The following is a 26,507-nucleotide window of genomic DNA, read 5'->3' on the forward strand; positions in this document are numbered from 1 at the left end:
CCTCGTATCTCTGTGAAGATCAGTATCTCTACAAATGGGCCAGATATGTGTGTGACGTCGGTTTGTGTGTTCTGTTGTTCTGTTCTGGCCGCTTGGCTACCCAGAAGCATCAGTCACCTGGACAGATGATTCTGGGTACTCGTCCACACCACGGGAAGGTGGGCCAGTCCCAGCTAAACACGTACTGTCTCAATACGACACTCTGATCCACCTGATGTTGCCAAAAGGTGGGCCAGATTCCTCTAGGGGCCCACTCCAGAGGAGAGAGAGAGAAAAAAAATAAATAAATAAAAATAAATAAATAAAAAATAATATATATATATATTTAGATTTTCCCGTGGTGCAAAAGGGAAAAAAAAAAAAAAAAACCATGTGACTGATTGTAGAACGCGAAAAAAAAAAATAAAATAAATAAATAAAAAAAAAATAATAAAAAAAAATGATAATAATAATAATAAAATAATAAATAAATAAAAAATAATAATAATTAATAAATAAAAAAATAAAATAAATAAAATAAAATAAAAAAATAAAAATAAAATAAAATAAATAAAAAATAAAGGGGGGGGAAGAGAGAGAGAGAGAGAGAGAGATGGTGTTTTCCTTCCTGAACACAGGCCGCAGAAACAAGCTCCACAGCCCATGTAGCAGGATGGGGGGGGAAATACATGGTTGGTTTCAGTTCACTGCTGGGTCCTCGATGTTTGCCACTGGGGGCCTGTTAATCCTTCGTCTGCGCTTAAAGACTTTAGCTGAGTAGGTTTGCAGTGCAGGGAGGTTGTTAGGGTTCTGTAGGAAGAGCTCAAGATGCTCGCCAGAGATCTGTGTACAGCTGACAAGGTTGTGTCTCAGATCAGCATACGTAATGCACTCGAACAGTACATGCCACCAGTTCTCTTTGGCTCCACAATGGCAGAGATCTGTTGGGTGGAGACCCAGATGGTGTAATTTTTCATTCATGGATCCGTGTCCGGTAATTAGGTATGATGTTTCTAGTGAAGGGGTGAACCAAGACTATACAGATTTAGTAGCAGTGTAGGTTACATCAGGTAGGAATCTTTTTGTGACAATGCCCCGTGTTGAATTATGCCATCGAGTTTGCCAAATGTTGAAGAGCTTGTTGTAGCACCGCGTCATCTCAGCCTTGGGGCCAGCATCCAGATTAACCTCAATGTCGAGGATCCTTGTTGGGATATTTCTCGTAATTCGGAAGCACAACCCTCGGAAAATGACATGTAGATCGAGCGGAAGTGCTCCCGCAATGACCTGAATGGCAGGAGTGGAGACCGTTCTACACACTCGGCAGATTGCCATTAACATTGACCTCTGGATGGTTCCAAGCTTGTCTCGCATCTTTACAAGAGTTACCCGATGGAACCAGGCTCCGGCTGCATAGGTCACAATTGGTAAAAATACTGCATTGTAATACAACCGTAGGGACCTTTTGGAGAGTCCCCAATCATTCTTAGAGATGCGTATGATGGTTCCTGAGAATCTCTTAACTTTGTTTCGTAGATTAACAAGATGTGGGAGAAAGCTGAGTTTGTGGTCAATAATCACTCCAAGTACCTTGGTTTCAGTGACAATTGGCAGTTGAGCGTATTTATCTTCAACAATTTCTCCTGCACTTTACTCTCAGTTATTACAAGATTCTATAGCTTACTGCCAGAGTTGAATACACCTCTGGCATTCACCTCGCTGAATAACTCCTCATGTGTGAATGTCGATGCAAAATATTCATTTAGTTTGTTAGCTACCTGAGCAGGATCATCAACAGTTGACCCATCAATATCAAGTGGACCAATCTAATTCATCCCCTTCCTTCTAGAGTTTACATAAGTAAAGAACTCTTTGCTGTTTTTCTTTGCATCCCTCGCCAAAGATTTGTCGTAATCTGCCTTCGCCTGCCTGACCTCCTTTGTAACTTGGTTACAGATCAACTTGTATCTGCCATAGGTTTCTGTGTCACGTGTTAATTTGTAAGTATCCCATGCATTTTTCTTCTCTGCCATATGCCTCATTAGTTCATCTGACATCCATTTTGGCCTAAACCTTGAACAATATTTCTTAGTTGGTATGTAAAGCCTAGTAGCTTCCAAGATAAGTTCTTTGAATGCTTCCCATTTAGAATTGAACTTTAGTACCATCATCATTTGATTCCACGGTATAGAATTTAAATACTGTCTCAGACCATCGTAGTCGCCTTTACGAAAGGAATACCCCTTCCCTTTACCCCTAATTGTAGTTACCTCTTTGAGTAAATCCCACTTCAGCACACAGTGATCACTGCCACTTAGTGGTTCATTTATCTGCAGATTCTTAATGCATGAAGTATCACTACTGATAATCAAATCAAGAGTATTACTCCCTCTAGTTGCCTCCCGAACATGCTGATGTAGAAAACAATCATCCAATAAATCTACAAAGGCCTTGCTAGTGTGTGAGTGACCAGCCCCCAAATTCCAGTCAATATCTGGGAAATTAAAATCCCCCATTATAACACTCTGTGATACAGGGAAATAGAGTGGCCCACTCTATTTCCCTGTACAGTTTCTTATTATACTCATCAGAGTCATTAGGACTATAGCACACTCCTACTCTCAATTTTGATCTCCCAATGGTTATGTCACACCAAACTGACTCGACACTGCACTGTCCAGCGATGTCGACTGGCTTCACTTCCTTGGATTTTATGTGTTTCTTAACTAATAGCATAACCCCTCCTCCCTTCCTATCCTGTCTATCCTTTCTGTAGACGTTGTACTCCCCAAATTCCAGTTCTGCATTCCTTATATCTGTGTGAAACCACGTCTCTGAAATCCCCACAATATCTGCCTTTGATGTTTTCAGTATCTGCCTTTGAAGCAATGGTAACTTTGGGTACTGCATTCAGGTCTGCAGGCCTCATATTAGGAAGGATGTCCAGCTGCTTGAACAAGTAAAGAGAAAGGCAACGAGATTGGTGAGGGGGAACAAAACGTTGCTCTTACTAAGAAAGGCTTCACTTGTGCATATTGCAGCGTTTGGAGACTAGATTCCTACGAGATGATATGATTGTGGTGTTTAGGGCTTTAAATGGTTTGTTGAGGCACAATGCTGTTGGGATTCTGCTTCTTGCTCAAATTACGTACTGGGGGGGGGGGGGATATAAATTCAAATTGATGAAAGACGGTTGTAGAATAGATATGCGTAAATTTGTCTTTAGCCTGCGAGTGGTTGAATGCTGGAACAAACTTTTGTCGTTGTGGAAGTTGATAGCTTAAATAAATTCAAGGAAGACCTAGACAAAACTATTGGAGGAAAGAAATTGGAAGTGTTTTTCTTTTGGCCGATGTTGTGTAAGTTAGCTTTCTTGCATCATTTGCTATTGCTAGTTCTAAAACTCTTCAAAATTCTTGTGACATCCTTTTAACGAAAGACTGCAGGAGGCACTGAGTTGTTGTATTGGGAATGGTAGGAGGTGGTTTATCAAAATCATAAATAGAACCGTTAGAAGAAAAGTAGATGCTAGTAAATCGGCTTTATATTTAGCTGAGGTGCAATGAAACCATCAGGTTTTTACAGAAGTGGGAGTAGAGAAGTGCGAAACTTCTATACTCCCACTTCCAGCCAATAGCTTTGGCAAGAGACCAGAATGCTCGATTATTCTTTGGATAAGAAGCAAATTTTTAAACTTTTGCCTGTTCAAAATCTGGTTTGGACTGATTAATAATTGCATTTCAATCGTTACTATCTTTGGTGGCAGAAAATGAACCTGGAGATTTCGATACGAGCCAGGTGCGATATGCAACATTTTTATCTTGAAGACAACTAGCATATCTATTGGAAACCAAGATTTCGATAAAGAATGAGAATTTTAGGGTACAATGCGTAATAAAGGATTTCGTCTCTATAAGGATAATTTCATCGACACAACCTGAGTATTAAGACTGAAAGATTTAATACTATAAACCACTCAAGGAAAACAATAATAGAAATGTCTCAGGTGATCTCATGTCGCATTCTTGTAAGGAGGCTGAACATGAGAGTGAGAGCGAGCGAGCGAGCATTAGCTGTGTACTTAGTAAGGTTGCTTTTGATGAAAAGATCGAGATTTTGGTTGGACAGTAGTGTTGATCTTTGCTAACAGAAAAAGCTTCATGATCTTCACCAGATGGATCTGTGAAACTGTTTTTAGAAAGGTGAAGCCAGTGGACATTGCGAGCACTTAAATTTATTAGAAAAAGGTAAAGATTTTAAGCCAAAGAAGATCAAAATGGAGTTGATTTGAATTGTCGAGAAGACAGCTGTGTTCACGAATTTCTTTTATTTCACGGTCAGTTCGAGTGTTTTCTGGAGAAAAATCCCAGTTTTAGGGGAAAATGAAACGATGCAATCCTTGCCTTAGAGAGATTACTTGGCCACAGTTTGAAAACAGTCATAAAATTTCCTGTCGTTTTTGCGTAGGTTCGATTCCGGGCGTGGAACGATCTTAGCTTCGAAGGATGAAAAAGAAAGGAGGAGATTCCGGGATGTTTGTAAAGGAACTTGCACTAGCCATCCTCCACTTACGAATGAAATTCAACGATGTTGCGTGCCTCCCGCAAATGATTAAAACACTCGGCGCACTTCGATAGACCCTCACAAACCAATTGAAAACGTCGCGAGATCGAGCAATTACACGCAATGCGTTACACTTCAGACGAGTTCGAATTTTATTTCTCAAATTAACTTAATTTTTTTTCATTTTCGGCGATTAACAAAAGCGAAAAATAAATAATCTCGTTATCAGTTAGTTAATATTTGATTAAGTAATAATTTATAAACGTAATTGTTTTCACTTCGCCGCAGCCCCTCGCAACGTGGTGTTCGCTCCCTGTTTTGTAATCAGCCTCGAAGCGCCACTCGTATTCGGGTGCCATCGCAGTGCAGTGCAGGCACGTGTGAGTAACAGTTGGGGCACCGATTTATCCTTTCCGCTGTAATTAATATAAGCGGGTAACAATTCTTTGACAGTCCAGTTATTAGCCTGGGGAAGGGCATGGCGAATACAATTACAGGCAGTTCCCGCTTTACAAGTTTTTTTCTTTTTTCAAGTATCAACAAAATTGAAAATATGAACCGCAACAAAATGAATGTTAAACGTTCAAAAATACCGCATTTCAAACCACGCGCGTAGCTGTACAATACAGCGCACCCCGCTTTACGACATTAAGTAAGTCCGCAGATCTCCGTGCGATTAGTGCCGACGTGTACAGCAACATCCCCGTTTGTGTCCTTAAAAGAGGACATCCGCTCGTCATCAACTTTTGCTCGAAATCGTTCAAAGGATCCGAAAATAAGAAAAAAGCAATCCGGGAAAACCTTAATCGGCGCCTCAAGTGAGCCACTGTAAACGCGCGTGGGGGATGTTAGCGAGAACGAAGCCGCCGCGTATTCTCGCTTAATCCGAGGATCCAGCGACGTTCACTTTCCATTTCTGGAACTCTCCTGTCAAAAGTCCAATTTATCCAATTCCTTAACGATTATGCCACGGTATATATTATATCAATTATGTCATCAATTAATCAGTAAATCAATTATGTCACGGTATATATTATATTTTCTAAGAACCCCTTTGACTAGGGGTCGTAATTCAAACTATAGGGGGTTGAGGCTTAGATTAGATTGTGGGAGGTTTCTTTTAGTTAGCGAGTCGTCGATAGCTGAATAAAGTTGCCCTCGCAGGTAGTTGAGGCTGACAGTTTCAATAAATTCAGAGGTCAACTGGATTCTTACCTGCGTGAGGAGGGAAGCGTATAATTTGCCTTTTCTTATCTGCTTTGGTTTTTTCTTTTGCCACTGCAGCAAAAGCCTGTGGCTTCCTTGCAAATACTATTGCAAGGAAGCCGCGAATACTATTGCTATTTTTCCACCCGTTTAGCCCGCACGCTGTTCAGAGGGTTATTTAAAAGAAAAAAAAAAAAAAAAAACCATTAAAATTACTTCTTTATTGCCGCAATTACTGTAGTCATTAAACGCCCGCTGTCAATTACCTTTTAGCTACTCAGCCATATCCGTGGTTCTCGATTGAGAGGGTTGGCGACGCTTATTTGTGGCCCATTTGAGGGTCCAGTATTCACACGCGAACACCGGTTTTTGAAGTGAGGGCGACGCAGATGCCCAAATTTCAGCAACATGTAAAATAACCGGATAAACAGTGGTTTGAAGATATCTGGTACGGTATTGGTTGCGGCATCGTTGGAATGAAGTAAGTGTTGCTTCGGATCAAAATTGACACCGAGGTCCTTATGGTAGGTAACCACTGCGATGAGAGTACCAGAAACTGATGGTTGAATTACCGTTGGTTGCTGTTTGAATGAGTAAATCATTATTGCACATTTTGAAGGGTTAAGATTTAATCCAAACATCTTCAAGTAAGTTGAAAGAGCGATCAAGTTCTCTATGATTGAAGGTGTAATTGCCGTTAGGTTTCAGACGGTGGGATTAAGGTAAGGAACTTTATATTATCAGCGATTAGAATATCGTCACGGGGACACATGAATAGAATTAGAATGGCTGAAAAAAGGAGGCCAGACAGGACGCCACCTTGTGAGACTCCTGCATTGATTTTCCTTGAAATGTGGGTCTTCTTCATTATGAGGTGGACACTTCTATTCCTGAATAAAGCGGTGAAGAAAGCTAGTAGATCTCCATTTATCCTGAAGAAGAATTGCAGAAGGCTGAGAAGGGCTGTGATGTCTGAGCTGTCAAAAGCAGCTTCAATATCGGCGTACACAATAGCTAATCCGGATTTAGTTTCGAAGGCTTGAAGATTTCTTTGCCGCCATGAGGTTTGTTATGGTGGATCTAAATGCGACTGCGAAGTGGAACTGTTTCGGTTTCCTGTGGCATCAGTTGTTTGTTTAATGCTGGAAGGAGTTTGAGGAGGGTGAAAGAAGTTAAGATTGGTCTCTGAAATCTTTTGGCCTTGTTGCCGCTTGAACCTTAGGCAGTAGACTCACAGAGTATTCATTCCATTGAGCAGGGAAAACTAGTAAGGTGTAATGTGTATTTAGTGTCAGACGGCACCAGGGGTTTGCTCCATCTCCGTGTAGTTTTCATTGTGGGTGTACCAGTTCACTGGAAATGCCAGAGATTTAAAAGTGTATGGATATTGTATATGTGTAGTGCTGTGTACCGTTGTTCATCTGGTCGTTTAGCCGCTGGACCCCTGCTGAGGCCCAACGTTGCCCCACCTTAGCCCCGTGGAGGCAGACCAGGAACCCAGTAGACTTAAGTTACTCTGGCAGGTCCTGCCACCTAATTTCCTGAGATTTCAGTGGCTAGGACCTAAAAAAAATAAATAAATAAAATAAAATAAAATAAATAAAGAAATAAAATAATAATAAAAAGATAAATAAATAAAATGATAATAAGAAAAAAAAAATGTATTTACATTGCATGCATATATGCATGTATACAAGCACATATATGCACACACAACGTGCATACATGTGCCAACGTTAATCGTGGGGTTGACGTCACTTGAGTTGGGTGCATATATGTGTGCATACAAGTACATATATACACACATGCATATATGTACACACAACGTGCATACACATACAAACGTCAATCGTGGGGTTGACGTCGCTTGAGTTGGGCCAGAACGTGGGTGAAGATATTTTGGATGTATTTAAATTTAGGTGCGTGGGACTTCGCTAGCGTGAAGATAGAGAGGGTGGGAAGGCTGAAGACTGGGGGGAGGAAGACAGAAATATGGAGCCAATAGTGAAGACAGCCCCAAGTTTCAGTGTGGCATGCCATGCCCCACCAGAGTGGAAATGAGGGGGGGACGAGAGAATCGTCTCCCCGGGGGAGTAGGGTTTAAAGGTGAAGGGGCTAGGGTGCCCTCTTCGGGCTGCCGTGAGGCTTTGGGAGCTAGGCTGCAGTTTGTTGTTTGTTGTCTCTATTCTTGTCCACTTGATTCAGATTGGGACACTCATGAGGCAATCCCTGTCCCCCCCCCCCCTTTTTTTTTTATTTTTTTCTTTTCTCCGTTGATTCTCTTTTCTTCTTTTTTCCTTCTTTTCTTTATTCCTTTCTTTTCCATTCATTTTCTTTTCTTTCACAGTTTTCTTTTCCAGGAATTCTCTCTGTCTTATGCGATTTATGTTACTGTACTATCAGTCTCGAGTATGAGGTATGAGGTATTGTGGGTCTAGCGGCTCCTGGGATTTCTCCCATCTCTGCGAATGTTCTATGTATCGGTGACAGTACCCTGTCAAAGCCAGAGATTTAGAAGTGTGTGGGTCATGAGTAGTGTTATATGTTGTGCCCATTGTTTATCCGGCTTATTGGCCGCCAGGCCCCTAATGGGACCAGACGTTGCCCATACCTCGCCACGTGGAGACTAGCCGGGTGTTACAATTGAGTCAATTGTACTCTGGCAGGTCCTGCCACTTACTTTCCTGGGATTTTAGTGGCTAGGACCTAAAATAAAATTGGAACGACCGCGGTTGATTTTAAATCACTTACATTAAAGCACTAATATGGGGTTTGACGCTGAAAGCCTGTTTCTAAAGTGCCTAAAAGGTTGGGCGAAATTTTTTGGTGTGTTTTAAATTTGGACGTGTAGGGCTATACGCTGTGCAAGAAAAAGTGCTGGGAGGGAAGAGTGAAGGCTGGGGGGTGAAATAGGAAGAAGAGGGTCGATAGGGTAGGTGACCCCCAATTTTTCAGTGAGGCATGCCCATGCCCCACCAGACGGAAGAAATGGTGTGGCAGGGAAGAGAGGCGACAGCAAGCCGTCACCTCTCTCCCCTGCCGGGAGTGGGAGTAAAAGAATTGCACTCCACAAGAGAGTGCAGAGCATAGAGCCAATATGGCTCCGTTGAGGCAGCAACTTGGAGTTTCTCTATCTTCGTTGGTCTTCTCTGTCATTGATAGCCATATTTTTCCTCAGCTATGAACACTGGTCAAGTCCATTGTTGGTCTGTTAGCTATGGCTGTGGTTCTCTTCATCATGGGAAGATCCGCAGCTCCATGGGGTTATTCTTGCGATCGCAGGTTTTAGATGATTAGTAGTAAGCAGGTTCCTGGGCGAGGTTCTCCTTGAGTCCTCTCCACGCGTGTTCTGTGTCTGTTTTTTTTTTTTTTTTTTTTTTTTGTGGAAAGAACCGATAGATTGAGAGCAATGCATCTAGGATGTAGGGGCTAAGGCACTTAATTATGAAATGAGGTATTTTATCTCCGCCTACTGTAGTAGATGGACATAGGGAGTTTATAGCATTTATCAGTTGCTGTCTTGTGATGGAGAGTTCATCAGTAGGAGCAAATTGAGAGTTTTGGAGAGGAATTTCTGCAGAAGCGGAATTGGCTTTGAATCTGGAAATGCAGCCCATCCAGTTATTTAGATCAAGATCAATAGGATTAATGACACGGTGTCTGGTAGCATCGGTGTATCTCTTTATGGCCGATGCCTTGGGTCTGTTGAAAATAGCTCTTGCTCTGGAACATAGGATCCGATCTTGGGTTGTGTCAGGGATTTTCCATTGCCCGTGAAGGTACTGCTTATTGTGGAAACTGCGCGCTAAATCTTTGGTCCACCAAGCTCTAGTCCTTAGAGAAATGCGTACGGTTTTGGCTGACGCATAGAGTGACTGTATTTATCCATCTTGTGATTGGGTCAACTGCGGGGATTGGGTCACCTCTATCAAGCACATGCCATGGAATACACTGTGCTGCCTCGACGCACTTTTTGGGACCAAGAAAATTTGGAGAAAAAATGTGTACTCTTTTTTTTTTTTTTTTTTTTTGTTTTCTTTTCCACAGTATTATTGCAATTGAAGCTGGGCATAGACAGTACAAGAAGTAATGCACTTGGGTCGTGATCCGATTTGAAGGACGTTTCTGGCGGAATGTCGACTCCGCCAGAACATAGAATGAGGTCGACACGATTAGTGCCTTTCGTTGGCTTCTCTTTGATAATCGTAAACTTTAATGGACAGAGATTGTTCATTAGCCGTCGAAGAAGAAGGGCTCAGATGCGGTGGAAGGTTAAAATCGCCACAGAGAATGTCAGTAGCAAAGGGGGTGTAACTAACTCATTATCCAGCCGGTAGCATCGTCAATCGTTGCAATATCTGGAACAAGGGGAGGGATGTAGATTGCCGCTAAATCGATTAAACAGGCATTAAACTTCACAGTCACTAGTATTGCTTCATAAAATGACGAGTTGCTAGATGAGACGTGCACAAATTTCATGTTGGAACCTTTGACGAAGATGGCAACGCCGCCGCCTCTGGATTGAGATCTTGATGTGAAAAACGATGAATATCCAGCGTGCAGAGCACAGTCAACAGCCTGTGCAGAGCACAGGCTGTTGACTCCTGGTCAGGTTCGAGCCATATTTCTGATAGACAAATTACATCCACGCTGTTGGATAATAATAATTATGTGGTTGTCCCAGAATATAAACTGAATATTTATTTTATATTTAAGTGAGCCAATGTGATTTCACCCTTCCTTCTACGACTAATACAACCAAAGAAGTGTTTGCTGCTTTTCTTTGCCAGAGACCTGTCACAACCTAGCTCAGCTTGCCTAACCTCCTTTGTAACTTGAAAGCATACTGTATCTACTGGAGGCATCTGTATCACCTGCTATGTCCTCGTGCACAGTTGTTAGGATCGTCGTTCTCCCCACATCGGGTGGAAAAGACCTGTCGATGACGCGAGGAATTTTTATCGGGCTTTTTCACAACGCGGCCGAGTTAGTCGGTCTCAGGCGAGGGTATTGGGGTTTTTCTCCTAAAAAAAAAAGAAGTTTTTTTCGTCCAACAAAAACAGAAAATCGCCCACAGAACACAGCCAATTTAAAAACAGTATACACGGGGCATTATGGCCTGAGTCGCCGATGCTCCTAAAACCATATAACAACATCTGATAATTTCTATGATATATCCCCACCATTTTTCTTCTTTTCCAGCAGCTTCATCAGTTTATGGTTGTTATTATTCACTTTTTATTACTTCTCACACTTAGCTCCTGTAAGCTTACATACCGGAGGATACAAACAGAACGTGAAGTGTAAGAGGTATTTCATTAATATTTGAAGTTTATGAAGATAGTTACTGGAAATGTACAGACCACAATCGAATAAGTGGGAGATTCTAGAAAGCAGTACAGGTAATTCCCGACTTTACGAGTTGATCGTAAAGCGGGAATTATTTTTGCATAGTCATAATGCTAAAAACAGGGGTTACGTTCTCAACAAAGAAATTAGTTAACTTATTGGTTTGTTTAAATAATGATTGTTTATCCAAAGAAATGAAAACAGCCTGTAAAATCAAGCAAATTATAATTTAAAGAAATTATTTATGACTTACAAATGTTAAAGGATGTTTATTCTTCATCATCATCGACTAAATGCATACTCGTTGATCACTCGTTGTTGGTTTGTTGCACAAGGAGTCGTCTTCTTCAGAAATGCTTCAAGAGGCGTTTGTTTCCAAGATAATCTCTTTTTTTTTTTTTTTTTTTTTTATAAATTTCACGATATCATGCATAAGCATTTTTTAACGGCACACAAATTGCGACTAACACGTTCGCGTGGAGTAACAAGTTTACGAAGCTTAAAATAAATGAAGAGAAGATTCTGAAAATTTATTTATGTTTTTTATAAGATTGAAGATTTCAGTAAAGGGGAAACACATTTCACCATAATATCGTAAAAACCCTACAATTTCAGCTATCAATATTTTCACAAATTCAATACTCTTTTATAATTTCTTGCAGTAACGGAAAAGCCGAATAAACCGGAAAGTGCAAATTGTTTCTGTTTTAGGGTTAGTGGCTTCCAGAAATGCGCTTTAGAAAAATATCACAAAGGCGTCAAAATTGATTCTTATAACGGAAACATTTGATATCGAAGAAAGGTTACTGCGTTTTAATCATTTGAATTGGTAACTAATATAATTTCCATTATAAAATTGACCTATTAGAGAGATAAATAGTTTAGTTATATAGTGAAAATTTCACCTTCCGAGGTCTTGGAACGAATAACTAAAATGTTTTATTGGTAACGATGGTGTCTCTGGGACGGATTAACAGGTACAAGTCAATGTTCAAAATATGTCGCGAGCTAGGGTTCAATGTGAAAGTGTTTGAAATTCTGCCCAGAGAGGAGAGGAGGGAGTACTGTTTATTATGAGAGCCTTGTCTCATCAATTCTGCCCTGGAAAGATTGTGCAAGGCTCAAGGGGTAGAATTTTTTTTTCAGCCTGGTCTGTACTTGTTAACAGGAGAGACTGCTTCTACAGGAATGGGATACACTTAAATAGAAAGGGTGCAAGAATATTTGCTGATGCTATCGAGGCAGAGTTAGGTGGGTCGGAAAACTGCTAGCCTGGGGAGGGGATACACGGACTAATAGATTAACTGCAGCCGCTGGCAGAGGTAAAAGTGATTCTTGCACTGCTTCTGTTAGAATGAGCAGCAGCCTGGAAAGCAAGGCAATGGAGATTTCCAGGACTGCTGGGAGTCATAGTGGAACAAATAAATAAATGGGCTGTGTTAGTGTAACCAAGGGAAAGAACAGGTGCATGTATACTTGCATGTACACCAATGCTAGAAGTATAGTAAATAAAATTGATGAATTTGAGGTGTTGGTCAAAACATCAAAGGCACATATTGTTGGGACGTCAGAGACGTGGTGTCACACAGATATAGGCAGTGCTGAGTTGGAATTTGGGGAGTACTATGTGTATAGGAAGGATAGGATAGGAAGGGTGGAGGGGTTATGCTTGTTAGTTAAGAAACACAAAATCTAAGGAAGTGCTTCCAGTTGATGTTGGTGGACAATGCATTGTTGAGTCTGTTTGGCGTGAAATAAGCACTGGGAAAGGAAAAGTGATAATAGGTGTGTGTTATAGGCCTAATGAATCTGATGAGTATAATGAGCAATTGTGCAGAGAAATTGAGTGGGCCAGTAAATCAGTCAGTAAATCAGTAAATGTCTTATAATGGGAGATTTTAACTTTCCAATGTTGACTGGAACTTGTGGGTTGGTCACTCGCACACTAGCAAGACTTTTGTAGATTTATTGGATGACTGTTTTCTACAGAAGGATGTTCGAGAGGCAAATTGAGGGAGTAATACTCTTGATCTGATTATCAGTAGTGAGTCTTCATGCATTAAGAATCTGCAGATAAAGGAACCACTGGGCGACAGTGATCACAATTTATTGATGTGAGAATTACTTAAAGATGTAACTACCATCAAGGCTAAAGGGAAGCGCTTTTGCTTTCATAAATGTGACTACAGAGGTCTCAGACAGTTTTTTAATTCTGTACAGTGGGATCATCTGATGATGTTACCAACACTGAATTCTAAATGGGGAGCCTTCAGGGACTTAATTTTGGAGGCTACTAGGCTTTTCATTCCAACTAAGAAATACTGTTCAAGGTGTAGGCCTAAATGGATGTCAGATGTATATGGCAGAGAAGAAGAATGTATGGGATGCATATAAAGTATCAGGCGATACAGAAGCCTATGGCAGGTATAAACTAGTCTGTAATCAAGTCAGAAAGGAGGTTAAGCAGGCGAACGCAGTTTATGAGAAATCTTTGGCAAAGGATGCAAAGGAAAACCGCAGGGAGTTCTTTGCTTATGTAAACTCTAGAAGGAAAGGGATGAATCAGATTGGACCACTTAACATAGATGGTCATGTTGACTATTGATGATCCTGCTCAGGTAGCTGATAAACTGAATGAGTATTCTGCATCTACATTCACACATGAGGAGTTATTCAATGAGGGGAGTGCCAGGAGTGCCTGTTATCGTTTATCAAACGCTAACAGGGAGCTAAGTGATTTTGTATTAACTGAGATCAAAGTGGAGGAGAAATTACTGAAGTTCAATATAAGGAAGGCACCTGGGGTGGACGGGATCTATCCAGTTATATTAAAGGAGGCAGCAAAGGAAGTAAGCAAACTCTTAGGCATAATTATGAGAGCTTCGTTGGACTCAGCGGAGGTCCCCATGGACTGGAGGTGTGCAAATGTATCACCAATTCAAAAAGGAGCTTCAAAAGGTGACAAATAACTACTGACCTGTTAGTTTAACTTGTATTCCAGGGAAAATAATGGAATCACTGGTTAAAGAAGCATTACAGGATCATCTAGACAAGACTGCAGTAATAGTTAAGACACAGCATAGGTTTGTTAAAGGGAGGTCTTGTCTGACCAATTTGATTGGATACTATGACATGGTCACAAAGGAAGTGAATTCCAAAAATAATTTTGATATCATATATTTGGATTTCAGGAAAGCTTTTGATACTGTTGCACATGGAAGACTGCTGTACAAATTGGAGAGGTATAGCATCAAGGGTAAGCTGCTACAATGGATAAAGGGGTGGTTAAGTGGGAGAAGATAGAGAGTGGTAATCAATGGGTGCTGCTCTTCGTGGACTAATGTTATTAGTGGAGTCTTACAGGGTTCGGTGTTGGGTCCACTGTTGTTTTGTATATTTATAAATGATATTGATGAAGGTATATCAGGCTTAGTGTCGAAGTTTGCAGATGATACAAAGGTTGGCAGGGTTGTTAACTGTAGTAATGACAGTATGCTACTCCAATGGGATCTAGATAAGTTGGGAAAATGGGTTGAGAAGTGGCAACTGGAGTTTAACATTGACAAATGCAAAGTACTGCATATGGGTAGCAATAACCGAAGAGAAACGTACCAACTAGGTAGGATACTACACTCAGGGAAATGGAAAGTGAAAAAGACCTTGGGGTAATTGTGCAGCCTTATATGAAGTTCGCTGAACAATGCAGACGGGCTGCCAGGGCAGGTCACGGATTCTTGTCAATGATATATAGGAATTTTGCTAGCAGGGACAGGGAGATGATAATTCTGTTATACAAGGCAATGATCAGGCCACACCTAGAGTACTGCGTACAGGTTTGGAGGCCTCATTTTAGGAAGGATGTAGAGTTGCTAGAACGAGTACAAAGAAGCGCAACAAGATTGGTGAGGGGAACAAGGGGTGCTCTTACCAAGAAAGGCTTAAGTTCTGCAAATTGCAGCGCTTGGAGAGTAGGCACCTGCGAGGTGATCTGATTGAGGTGTATAAGGCCTTGAATGGGTTGAGCAAGCTGAATGCTGATGGGATTATTTGTCTTGCTCAGACTAAGGACCTGAGGGAACATAGTTTAAAATTGAGGAAAGATAGTTGTAGAATAGATGTGCACGAATTTTCCCTTAGCTCGCGGGTAGTTGATTGGTGGAACAGGCTTTTGTTGTGGAAACTAATAGTCACAATAAATTCAAGGCTGAGCTGTACAGGCATTTGGAACGAATGGAGGGATGAAATGGGAGGTTTTTTTTTTTTGGTTGATGTTGCATAAGTTTACTTTCTTGCATTGTATGCCTCTACTAATGCTAATAAAGAAGGCGCATCGGGTGGACGGGATCTGTCCAGTTATATTAAAGGAAGTAAGCAAACACTTGGCCATAATTATGAAAGCTTCCTTGCTTTCTAGGGAGATACCCATGGACTGGAGATGTGCAAATGTGTCCCCAATTCACAAAGAGGGATCAGAGGGTAACACGAGTAATTACAGACCTGTTAGTTTGACTTCTGTTCCAGGGAAAATAATGGATTCACTGGTTAAGGAAGCGATGCAGGATCATCTAGACAAGACTGCAGTTATAGTTCAGACACAGCATGGGTTTGGTAAGGGGAAGTCTTGCCTGACAAATTTCATTGGATACTATGATGTGGTGACAAAGTAACCGGATGCAAAGAATATTTTTGATATCATTTACTTGGATTTAGGAAAGCTTTTGATACCGTGGCACGTGGAAGACTACTGTACAAACTGGAGCATGGCATTAAGGGATGGTTGATTGGGAGAAGACAGGGAGTGGTTATCAATAGACACTGCTCTTCATGGACTAATGTTATTAGTTGAGTCCTCCAGGTTCGGTGTTGGGCCAATTGTTGTTTTCGGTATTTATCAATGATATTGATAAAGGTATAACAGGGTGACTGTACGTTTAAGGACTCCTTATGTGCTGTGTTATAATGACTAAATATATTATAGTAACACCGCTTAATTTTCAGCATTCACTTCTTGACGATTCTTATTAACACATAGTTAATAAGAATCTCATTCTTATTAACTATGTGTCTTCTATCATCTCATCAAATCCAACCGGATTTGTCAAGAGGCGAGTGCTGAAAATTAAGCGTTGTTACTTTAATATATTGAGGTATATCAGGATTAATGTCTAAGTTTGCAGACGATACGAAGGTTGGCAGGGTTGCTAATTACACTAATGATGGTGCGCTACTGCAACAGGAACTGGAAAAGTTGAGCAGATGGGCTGAGAGGTGCCACCTCTGAGCAGATGGGTTGAGAGGTGGCAACTGAAGTTGACAAATGTGAAGTACTGCATATGAGTAACCCCAGAATACCGTATCAACTGGGTGGTAGTACACTCAGGGTAGTGGAGAATGAAAAGGATCTGAGGGTAATTGTGTAGTCAGATATGAAGTTTTCTGAACAGTGCTGCAAATGTTTGTATGGAAGTAACATAATATTTTTTTAATGAGGTATCAAAAAAAAAAGAAAAGAAAAAGGCCCATGTGCACCCTGTACGCAAGAAAGATATTTTATGTGAAAACATCTTTGATAAAAACGCGAAATGGAAATGACGTATTTCAAGTCACTTCCTAAATGACGTAAATACGGTCAGTAATTTGATTCTGTAGAGTAAGTAGAGGGCATGAGCGCGCTACTTACCGGTGGAAGATGAAAGATGTCGTTACCAATTCCGGCCCATTTGAACTTGTACCTCGTCACCCTTTTCTCGTACTTATCAAACCAGTTCTCTTTCCAAATGTCGGTAGAATTTCATCCGTGTTTTCTTGTTCGAGTTCTTTGATCGAATTTCTATTGCACTATCGCTCGATAGACCACATATAAGCAGGATCGCCCCGAGGTATGTTTGCGCCCCGGGCGGGGAGGCATTCCTACGCCCCTTCCAGGGGAAGGGGGGCGTAGGAGTAATAGAAAAAAGTTGTTTTTATTGAGTAAATATTTTTATTTTTGCTATAGAAAAGTTAAACAGAAAAAGTAAACACAAAAAAGACAACCAGAATTTTTATAATGTTTTAATTGTCATATTAAATCGTTTTCCCCCTTTCGCGAAGCATATGCGTCATCTCAAAACTTCGACACCCCCAATGTCACGCGCCCCAAGCGATCGTCCGTAGCTCGGGCCGGCGTGTATATAAGTTACAACAACTGAAATCTCGGACATCGGTTGACGAAGCAGCCTCGTGACTAGTAAACTGGACAGACTTGAGCGTGTGAATGCTTAATTTTCTTGTAATTTCAACGATGCCGAACTCAGGATACTCGTTCATAAATTCAAAAATTTTAGGTTGTAGATTTTGCTAATCCCGCGATTGGTCTTATTTACGTATTCGACGACAGCGCACGAATCTTCTTCCGTGATGAATTGAATGTCCACGTTTCACTAAAACGCTAAACACAAAAGGATTGAAGGGATTAAATGCAATTTTTGAGGAGGTTCTCGTTTCAGAAAGACTTTTGGCCGAGTAATACCAGCTCGAAGTAAATCGATATAATATGATTCCGAATGAATGCGATTTTCTTTAAAGAAGTGATATGAGCCCCTCTGTCACTAAATACAATCGAGGCAGATGAGATGAAATAGCAGGATAAACGAAACCGTTGCTCTTCGAAAATAATGGAATGGAATAATTTTTGAGATACTCGACAAGCCTTCATAGTCGTAACGACTATTATTATTACCATCAGTTTATTTACCAAACACCCCTGTACAGAAATTATCTAGGAGGATGGCTCATACATACATACATCCAACTAAACTTATTAGAGTGTAACATAGAATAAAATATCAGAAATAATAATAAGAAGAACTCTTTATTGCATACAGGAAAAATTACACAGATACAGAAATCATACATTCATAGAAGAATTACAAAATTACAAAATATTATACGTACATAGAAAAATGACATCGTCATTTACACTATCAACTGATCCTGATTGTCATTCTGTTGAACAAAAAGGAATACCCTCAGTCCTATAAGAGTCTTTTGAACACATTCTCAATCGTTCATTTCAAATTTTTATGAGTTTGAGGGTACTTGAAGTCTTTTTCTTGAATTACATTCTTCATCATATTTCTAGTTTCGTATACAGATCCGCTGCAATGTGCTTCCTCTAAGTTTTCTCATGGCAGTACCTGTCCGGGTCTATTTTGAAGTCCCTAAAGAGCTCCAGAGTATTGGCAGGAAACATTTGCCTTAATCCGTCCGTTTTATTGAGAGCGCTTCGGAGACTATGAGGGTTGTGGAAGCGGGATCCAGGGCGGGGCCTAACTACAAGATTTTCAGTTTGAGGGGCATCTAAACTCCCAGTCAGAAAATGCTAGAGTGCAGATGTTACGTATTGTGATCATCTGAATCCACGGAGCTCTGTTCAAGTTTGCGTACAGTATGGATTTCGAAATTGAGAAGGGCTTCCCGGCAATCCTATTTAACCACCTGAGCAACCAATATTCCAGGCTGAGAAATTTCCTGATATAAGTATTTGGAGCAGAGGACCAAATTGTCGAAGCATATAAGGATACAGGAACGATACATCTTTGGATATATTGGGTCAGTAGCTGCTGGTTTCGAATCCCAGTTATTTCCTGTCTTACAGCCCAAATGGCAGCAAGAGTTTTTGATGTAGTGCTCTGAAAGTGCCTTTGGAAGGTAAGGCCCTCGTCCCACGTCACTCCTAGATCGGCATGAGCTGACTTTCTTAACTTGTGCTCCATAGAGATTCTTTTTATTAAACTCTGCATTTTTTTTTTTTTTTTTTCTCTGTTTTCGAACTCATTCCTTTTCGACACGAGAGGCTTTTTGGTGACTTCGAAGCTTTTATTCTTGCATAATATTACTTCCCGCTGCTTACTCTACCGAATCAACGTTGTTAGTGACTGAGTTAGCATCGTTAACGCCATTTAGGAAGTGATGTCCTTTAAAATCTAAGAACCACCTAATAGGAAGTGGCGTCATTTGCGTAAGAAAATTTCGTTACCAATTGGTTTTACTCCAGTGCCTCCATAGATACATAGATGTTTTCACATCAAAAAAGAGAGGAAAAAAAAAAAAAAAAACCATACAGTATTCAACCAGTAACAGCGGGCTCAGGAACACCAAAACTGTACACTGGAGGGTTTGGGAAAATGTTTCCATGTCTGAAGTCGCTGTGTTCGGTAATCGTAAGACCAAAATTTGATGAAAGCGAGTCCACGGACTCGTTTTCATTAAATTTCATCCTACTGAGTGACACCGATGCAAACTGGCCACGGCGATGTTGTGGTGTGGAGGAGTGCTTGGTGCTGCACATTTGAGACCTTTGATACCAACATTAAAAACAACTGTTCCATTTATATTCCCGATGATAGAGTAGCTTACGAGCTTGAAAGAAAATTTTGTTACTTCCCAAGGAAAGTAACAAAATTCTTTGTTTCCTATGTTTCAGAGGATTCGTACTGTTTTTATGTTTTAATATTTGTTTTTAAAGTGTAAAATAATGGATTCATTATGTTTGGTTTCAAGGCACGGACTTATTGTATTCTCTCACTCAAAGATTAGGGTTGGTGATTGGATGTATTTGGGGTCCGCGGCCCTCCGATTCCGTGGTGCATTGGATCATTGATTTTCTCTGCGAGGGTGTTGAATAAACGTAAACTATTTGTATAGTTGATTCAACAACGGGGTGTATCAGCACAGAAGTGTTCTACAAGACATCATAGAGGTAATTCTTCCTTTTCTTAACTAATTGATGTAGAACGCATTGAGCCATTTCAGCTCCGATGTCTATTTACAGATATGTTATATTCGGCACAATTTGGAGTAAGTCGGCGATGCGCCTAAAACCAACCTTACAAAAACGGACCGACTGGTGGCAGTTGGGCAGCTGTTCCACCTTCCACGAAGGATTTGCTATTGGTTGAGTATTTGATTCTTAGATGGGCAAACCCGAAATGTGGGCATCATTTCGCCAGATCTCCACTTAGCCTTATGCTAATTTCAATCGGACTCAGCCTTATGAGAATTTCAGTTCCTTTGGTTAAATCCTACTCTTATAGGCATCTTAATAGAATATTTCAAAGTATCTAACCAAATTGTCAGCATTCTGAAGTCCTTACTACAGCGGAGATACTTAATTATAACCAACGAAACTCACCAGAAAACAACCTATGCAACGAGAGGTGTACCTCAAGGTGGGGTGATGTCGACAACCCTCTTTGCAATCCTACTTGAACCATTCCTCGCAAACAATCCAAATTTTAGTTTCTTCGCTGATCTAAAATTCTTTATCAATTCAAAAGACCCCAAACAGATACAGAAAATTAATAATGAAACCTCCAAGCAAATCCAACAGTTAAATGACTTTTTACAGCGCGCTGGACTCCAACTCAACAATGCCAAGTCAGCCCACATGACAATCACAAAGAGGAAGGTCAAGAATGACATTCGAGATACGGTTATTTGTGAGTCAGTCCCCAAAGTCTCATCTCATACTGACCTGGGACTAACGTGGGATGAAGACTTAAATTTTAAGGAACACTTCCTAAAGGCAAAGAAGAAGACCTATGCTGCTTTCTGGGCTATCCGCCAGGAGCTCTCAGGCTGTCAGAACACCAGACTGATTGGACAATACATTAATAGATGTCTCATACCTATACCACTATATGCCTCAGAAATCTGGTCCTCTGCATCTACCTCTCGATGTAATAAATTTCTATCAATGGAGTATTGGATTCTGCGGTGGCTGAACCGTCTGGGAGGGAACCCCTTCACAATGTCGAAATCCATTCTCCTAGTCAACCTAGGCATGACCTCCTGGAAGCTCATTGTTCTAAAAAAAATCTGTCAACGCTTACCAAGCTGCTAACTCGCCATATTGATGCTCCATCAATAGGAGATATCGTTGCACTGAAAAGAGGAAGAAATAGAAGCCATCCCCCACTTAGGATGAAGCTATCAAACTTGGACTCCCTAAAAGGAATGTTCCCATGTAACAACATTGAACACTTCAACACCTTCTCCATTGATCCGATCAAGTTTGAAGTCAACAAAACCTACAGAAGCCAAATTATAGACCAGATCTGGACTAAATCACCAGGATTGCTGTGAAAATCGAGTAGTTTTTATTAGAAATTTGATGATATGAACAATTAAATGCAATAATGTAATGAATTTAAATAAATCTGTTATGTTGGTTGCTGATTAAGAAGTCAACCTATGTATTTAACTCTTCAATTATCAAGATCTATGTTATTTCAAAGTATATATAGTATACATTAAGTATACATTAAGCAAATGTATATATCTATTTAATAGTTATTATTATACAATAATTATATTGTAAAGATTAGAAAGTTTGTACAAAAGTGTATAATGTATATTTTTAAATTTCTGTACACCCTCCTAGCCCACTTGCTGTACAGAGGGTGAACCCTGTGTTAATAAACTGATAGTAAGTAAGTAAGTAAGTAAATTATTACAGATTTTAGCGTCATTCGCAAACTGGCACTCTCCTCCTGTTTGGGACAAAGTTGACCGGAGAAACACTAAACGAAAAAAAGAGACTCCTTCTGTTCGCGTTAGTTGACAGAATCTCTTCACTTGATCTTGTGTTTCCCTCTCTCCGCCCCTTCACTTAATCAACAGGCCCTGTGTTTGTTGTAGAGCGATGCCAAACAAAGAGAAGATAGACCGCTGCTGCTGCTGTTCTGCCGCTCTTAACTCCTTGTGTGGGTTACGTTATTGGCCAATAGAAAGTAGAAAAAACAGTCACAGCGACACTGTTACTATTTTCTATTGACCAGTTAATCGATATTTATTTATTCTGGTTAAGATCCATTTTTAATATCTCATTTATTTAACTTCGACGAATGTATAATCCACTATTCGCCCGCATGCGAGAAATGTCCTCATCCACCGGTGTGGAGCGTCTACTGCTTCCACGATCTGACTTGCACTTCGGCGAATGATGTTCTTGTGCACCCGTTCTTGTCAAATTGGTTTCTGAAAAAAAAAAAAAAAAAAACTGTTGCAGATGTTTCAAATTCGAACTAAAGGGCCTGTCTCTACAGCGAAAATTGAACGGAGGGCGTGTATTTCTGGTTGGTCACATCTTTGAATATGTTCACAGAGAGTGAAGTCGATTTGTTAAATAACGACTGTTAACGTAGAAAATCGCTGAAAATGTTAATACGCGTGGGAAATAAATTAAGAAAATAGACGTAGGAAATTTAAAATGGGAAAGTAACCAACTTTAAAATAAAACAATTTAATAAAACTTTTTCACCGAACCGCGTGGCTCATCGAAATACTTTGCGCTTCCACGAACTGTTCTGGCTTCTCGATAAGATCATTTGCGCCTTCGTTTACGTTTAGGTTATGTATTTAAGCGTTCTTTCGATATTACGTTAATTTTTCCTTAGCTCACAGCGCATTAATAAAACAGTCACTATTATTTAAAAAATGTTTATATATAATATTTAAGTATAATTTTATATGTATATTAAGCCGCCTAAATTGTGGATACATTTTTTTTAAATTTCACTCTCTCTCTCTCTCTCTCATTCGTAAATCGGAGCAGTTCGTTGTTGGTACCTGTTTGCGATGCACAATCCAATCACATACCGGTTTCGTATTTTTTCTCTCCTATTCACAATACATCGGAACATGCCTTTGTACACACACGCCCCTACGGGCATCAGTGGCACATAATAGACTTAAAACATTTTTTTTTTTTTCGATTTAAAACTCGCTTTCATTTTGTTCTCGAGTTGAGCTCGAGAATTAAAATCGTTATAAAATGAGGGCGTGCGGACGCGTGTTGTATCTTATGTAGGGCGGCTCCTGAGAGTTAGTTCAACTCCGCGCGGTACACTAATTATTGTACGGCGGAATTGAATCGTGTTAAAGGTGAAATCTGTTTTCGGCATTCACTCTTCGCCGCTGCCCGCCACTAGATGTCGTTCTTGACGTCACCGCGATTTTTGTCCGTCTCAGACCCAACTGAAAATATTGCGTCGCTGCCCTTTAACCCTTATCTGTCACTGACTTGTTTACGTTTCCTACCGCTCGCTTGCTGGCACGAGCCGTCGGGACCGGAGACAGCTGTCTCCGTGGCGCGAACGTCAAGGTCAATGTACGCGCCCAGTCGTTAGGCTAGCGAGCTCGCGAGTGCATTCCAAAACTAACTCGACGTCTTTTTTTTCTTTGTTTTCTAGGGTCAGGTCACCAAGGCGTGGTGGAAAGTTCGACGGCGAAGAACAAACGACGGAAAGAGAGCGAAGAAGACGACGAAAGCGAGAGGAAGAGGACGAAACTCGATCTGCTGGCTGCCGAGCGTCTCGATGATGACCACGTGGGAAGAGCGAGCAGTTCGGACAGTTCCGAAAATGGACACAACGACAGGGTCGAGCATCCTTTTCTGATTACTTTTCAGCAGAAGGAGTTGTGGAAGCAGAGCACGGAGAGGAGGACGGAGAGAGAGAAAGTGTTAGCGATATCCAAGGAGAAGATAAAGGAGATCGAGAGGAGACGGGACATCGTGGGATCCCGGCAGAGCGGAGACGAATTCTGGCGAGTGCTGCTCATCGAGAACACCATCAAGAAGCTGGAGATGGAAATCCAGGAGGAAGAGGAGGACGAGGACGACGATGAGGAGGACGAAGAGGACGATGACGAAGACGCTGTGTGTTATCACGAGGCGTACTCGTACGAAGACGCCGGGGAGTGCACCCGAAGTCCGTGGGGAACAGAACGGTCTGCTTCTCACGAGTGCGCGGTGGATCGTGTCAGTGTGACCAATCCGAGCTCGCGTGCCGAGCCAGTGACTTCCTGCGATGACATTTTCGGAATCCACGAGGACATCCTTCGAATCCAACTGCCCGAAAAGGTCAGAGGATCACGCCGCACTAGTGATATGACTGCCGGCGACAGTGTCAGCGAGAATCGCGGTGCTAACTTCAGTCAGCAGCCTTCGATCGACGACACGGTCCACACGCACATCAGGCGGATCGATCCGTGCAGCATGCGCTACTTGGAGCAGTCCGCCAGCAACCAGTGTGCCACGCAGTACAGGATGACGAGCCAAGAGTACGGAGACGGGGGCCAAGGAGTTTCCATACTAGACTCGGTCGTCTATCACAGTTTATTGGCGTCTCTAGAGTCATAAAAAGTGGCCCAGAAACTGTCCAGCCGCGTAGTGTGGTCTACATCCCGGCAGGTTTCTATCTGGGTCATGCCGAAGCCATTATCGGTGCGTGGTGTTCACCCGCACCTCTTTTTATGTTTTGTGAATGTCTCCTTTTTCCGCACAGCACGCTGAAAGTTATTTGGAGGGACGTCTCGTGTGCAGAATATTACAGTTCGCGCGGCTGTAGCGTTCTGCACAGGTATCTGCAGTTTTAGATTCGACCTCTTCCTAACCGAACACTTTTTTTTTTCCCCTTAAAGTAATGCTTGCCTCAGAAACGAACAACACTCGTCAAAATCGCCGCATTTCATCTGGTCATGTCTTCTGAATTTCCATTTCTTGTTCATTTATCTGCGTTAAAAAACCGAAATAATTTCCTTTTTTTGGGGACTTTCATCACTTTGTTTCTCGCCATTAAAGTGTGTGTGTGTGTGTGTGTGTGTGTGTGTGTGTGCGCGCGCGCACGCGCGTGCGTTTGTTTTAAGTAGCACAGATGTCGTGTGATATTGCAACGTACTGGAATCGAGTACCCTTCTGTACAATGTATGGTACATTTTTGAGAGATTTGATGCATGTAAAGGCGACTTTTCTCAGTGGAACTCAGAGTATTTCGTCTCACATATCAGAACTCTTTGGAACACTCCAGTTTTACTCGCAATTGCAATGAAGTTGTCAGACCGATTTCTTGACTTTTTGATTTCAAGACTTCTTGAGTTTACGAACGATGGACGAATGACTATCATTAAATCCGTATTATAGGAAACTTTTTAACCTCAGACCGAACACGCAGTACTTATCGTGCAGCATTCTTTTTTAATTTCATACCGTTTATGGCATGGTTAGTCCATCTCTAATCACAGTGGCCTTTCTTCCAGAAACGAAGAATCCACACTGAGAAGTATTTGCCTAACCTATCGTTCGGATGATTTGTAAAAGGAGAAAGCAAAAAAAAAGCTGCCGATTTCTACTTCTCTGCCTGGGTGCTTATTTTCCAAAACATCAGGTTCTGAGTGGGGCGATTTTAAAGATTATATTAAGATAATCCTGCCTTCCGAGTCACGAACGAAGTGTCCTGTGATGCGGAAGTGTTTGCGCAGATGGGAGATTTTGCAAGCGGTCTAAACCGAGATTTGAACAGGTGCAGAAGGTATCCTTGTACTTTCCGAGAGAAGAATTGGTGCGCTACTTTCATAATGTATTCGAACATGTTACCAATCGGTTCGCACGCGACATCTACACGAATTCAGGTCTCCCGAGTTATTCGGATATTTGTGCTATTTCGTTTCGTCTAATTTACCTCGTGCGTGTGTGTGAACTGTAAGTGTCACTTTAAGGGATGACGCGGTTAATTCAAATTAAATGAACATCTTTCCACCGTCATTGCCGTTGTGTGAATGTTCTCATATGGGAGTTACTTCATTTTGTTTCGTTCGGGGCATTTCCCCCGAGCCAGTTTTGTTGTGATAGAAATTGTAGCTCATTTATTTGCGCGTGTAAATGATTTCGTTCTCTTCTTCATCTCGAGTGTTTTAACTTTGAGCGTGCTGCTGTGCTTTGACTGTGATAGGAACTCTGTTCCCAGCCGAATCAAATTCTTATACAGATAGAGGGAGCAGCTGATTTTTCTAAACAAATCGCTTCAGAATTAATTATCAAAATTTTGAAATGTTTATCTTATTTAGAAAACAAAACAAAAAACATACTCCGGGCTCAGAATCCATTTTACTCCCATTTTTATTGTACGCATAAATGTAGATTCGAATGGTGAAGATAGATTGCCCGTAATAGTTTAATATTTGATAAGAAAATATCTTTAATAATTTAGTACGCCTCTGAGTCTCAACAGCGCAGAGTACCTCTAAAGAATAACTTTCGTTATTTTTATTATTTGACATTATCGAGATTATCCGTACAACGACTGTGCCAAAAATGCCAACAAAATGCGATTTAATAATTTAAATATTTTTATCATATATTGATTAAATAATTTAATGAATATACGATAAAAGTAGTGGGTAATTTCTTCGGGATTTGGGATGTTAATTACGTAAACTTTGCGCTAAAATGAGCTTCCTTTTTTTTTATATATTTTTAGAGCGCATTTTTAACTATTTTTACTGGAGTTTCCGAAAAGAGAAGCAGAAAATTCAGATGTCGCTCAAAGCGCTTGAAAATACGCCATTTTAATGACCGCCGATGTTATTTA

At 40.9% G+C, this 26,507-nt stretch overlaps 1 protein-coding gene across 1 annotated transcript in view; it reads left to right on the forward strand.

Moving 5' to 3' along the window:
* The window catches only part of LOC150085114 (uncharacterized), a 58,126-nt gene extending 31,889 nt beyond the window's left edge, over window positions 1–26,237 (forward strand). Inside the window, exon 2 of the mRNA XM_090376790.1 lies at window positions 23,331–26,237. Within this exon, the coding sequence (XP_090232916.1) occupies window positions 23,331–24,280 (950 nt within the window). The 3' untranslated portion in view covers window positions 24,281–26,237. The remainder of the gene's footprint in view (window positions 1–23,330) is intronic.
* Window positions 26,238–26,507: the final 270 nt, after the last annotated feature.

Source organism: Mastigoproctus giganteus, chromosome 6, assembly GCF_048544385.1.
Source record: "Mastigoproctus giganteus isolate SK-2022 chromosome 6, ASM4854438v1, whole genome shotgun sequence".
NCBI lineage: Eukaryota > Metazoa > Arthropoda > Arachnida > Uropygi > Thelyphonidae > Mastigoproctus > Mastigoproctus giganteus.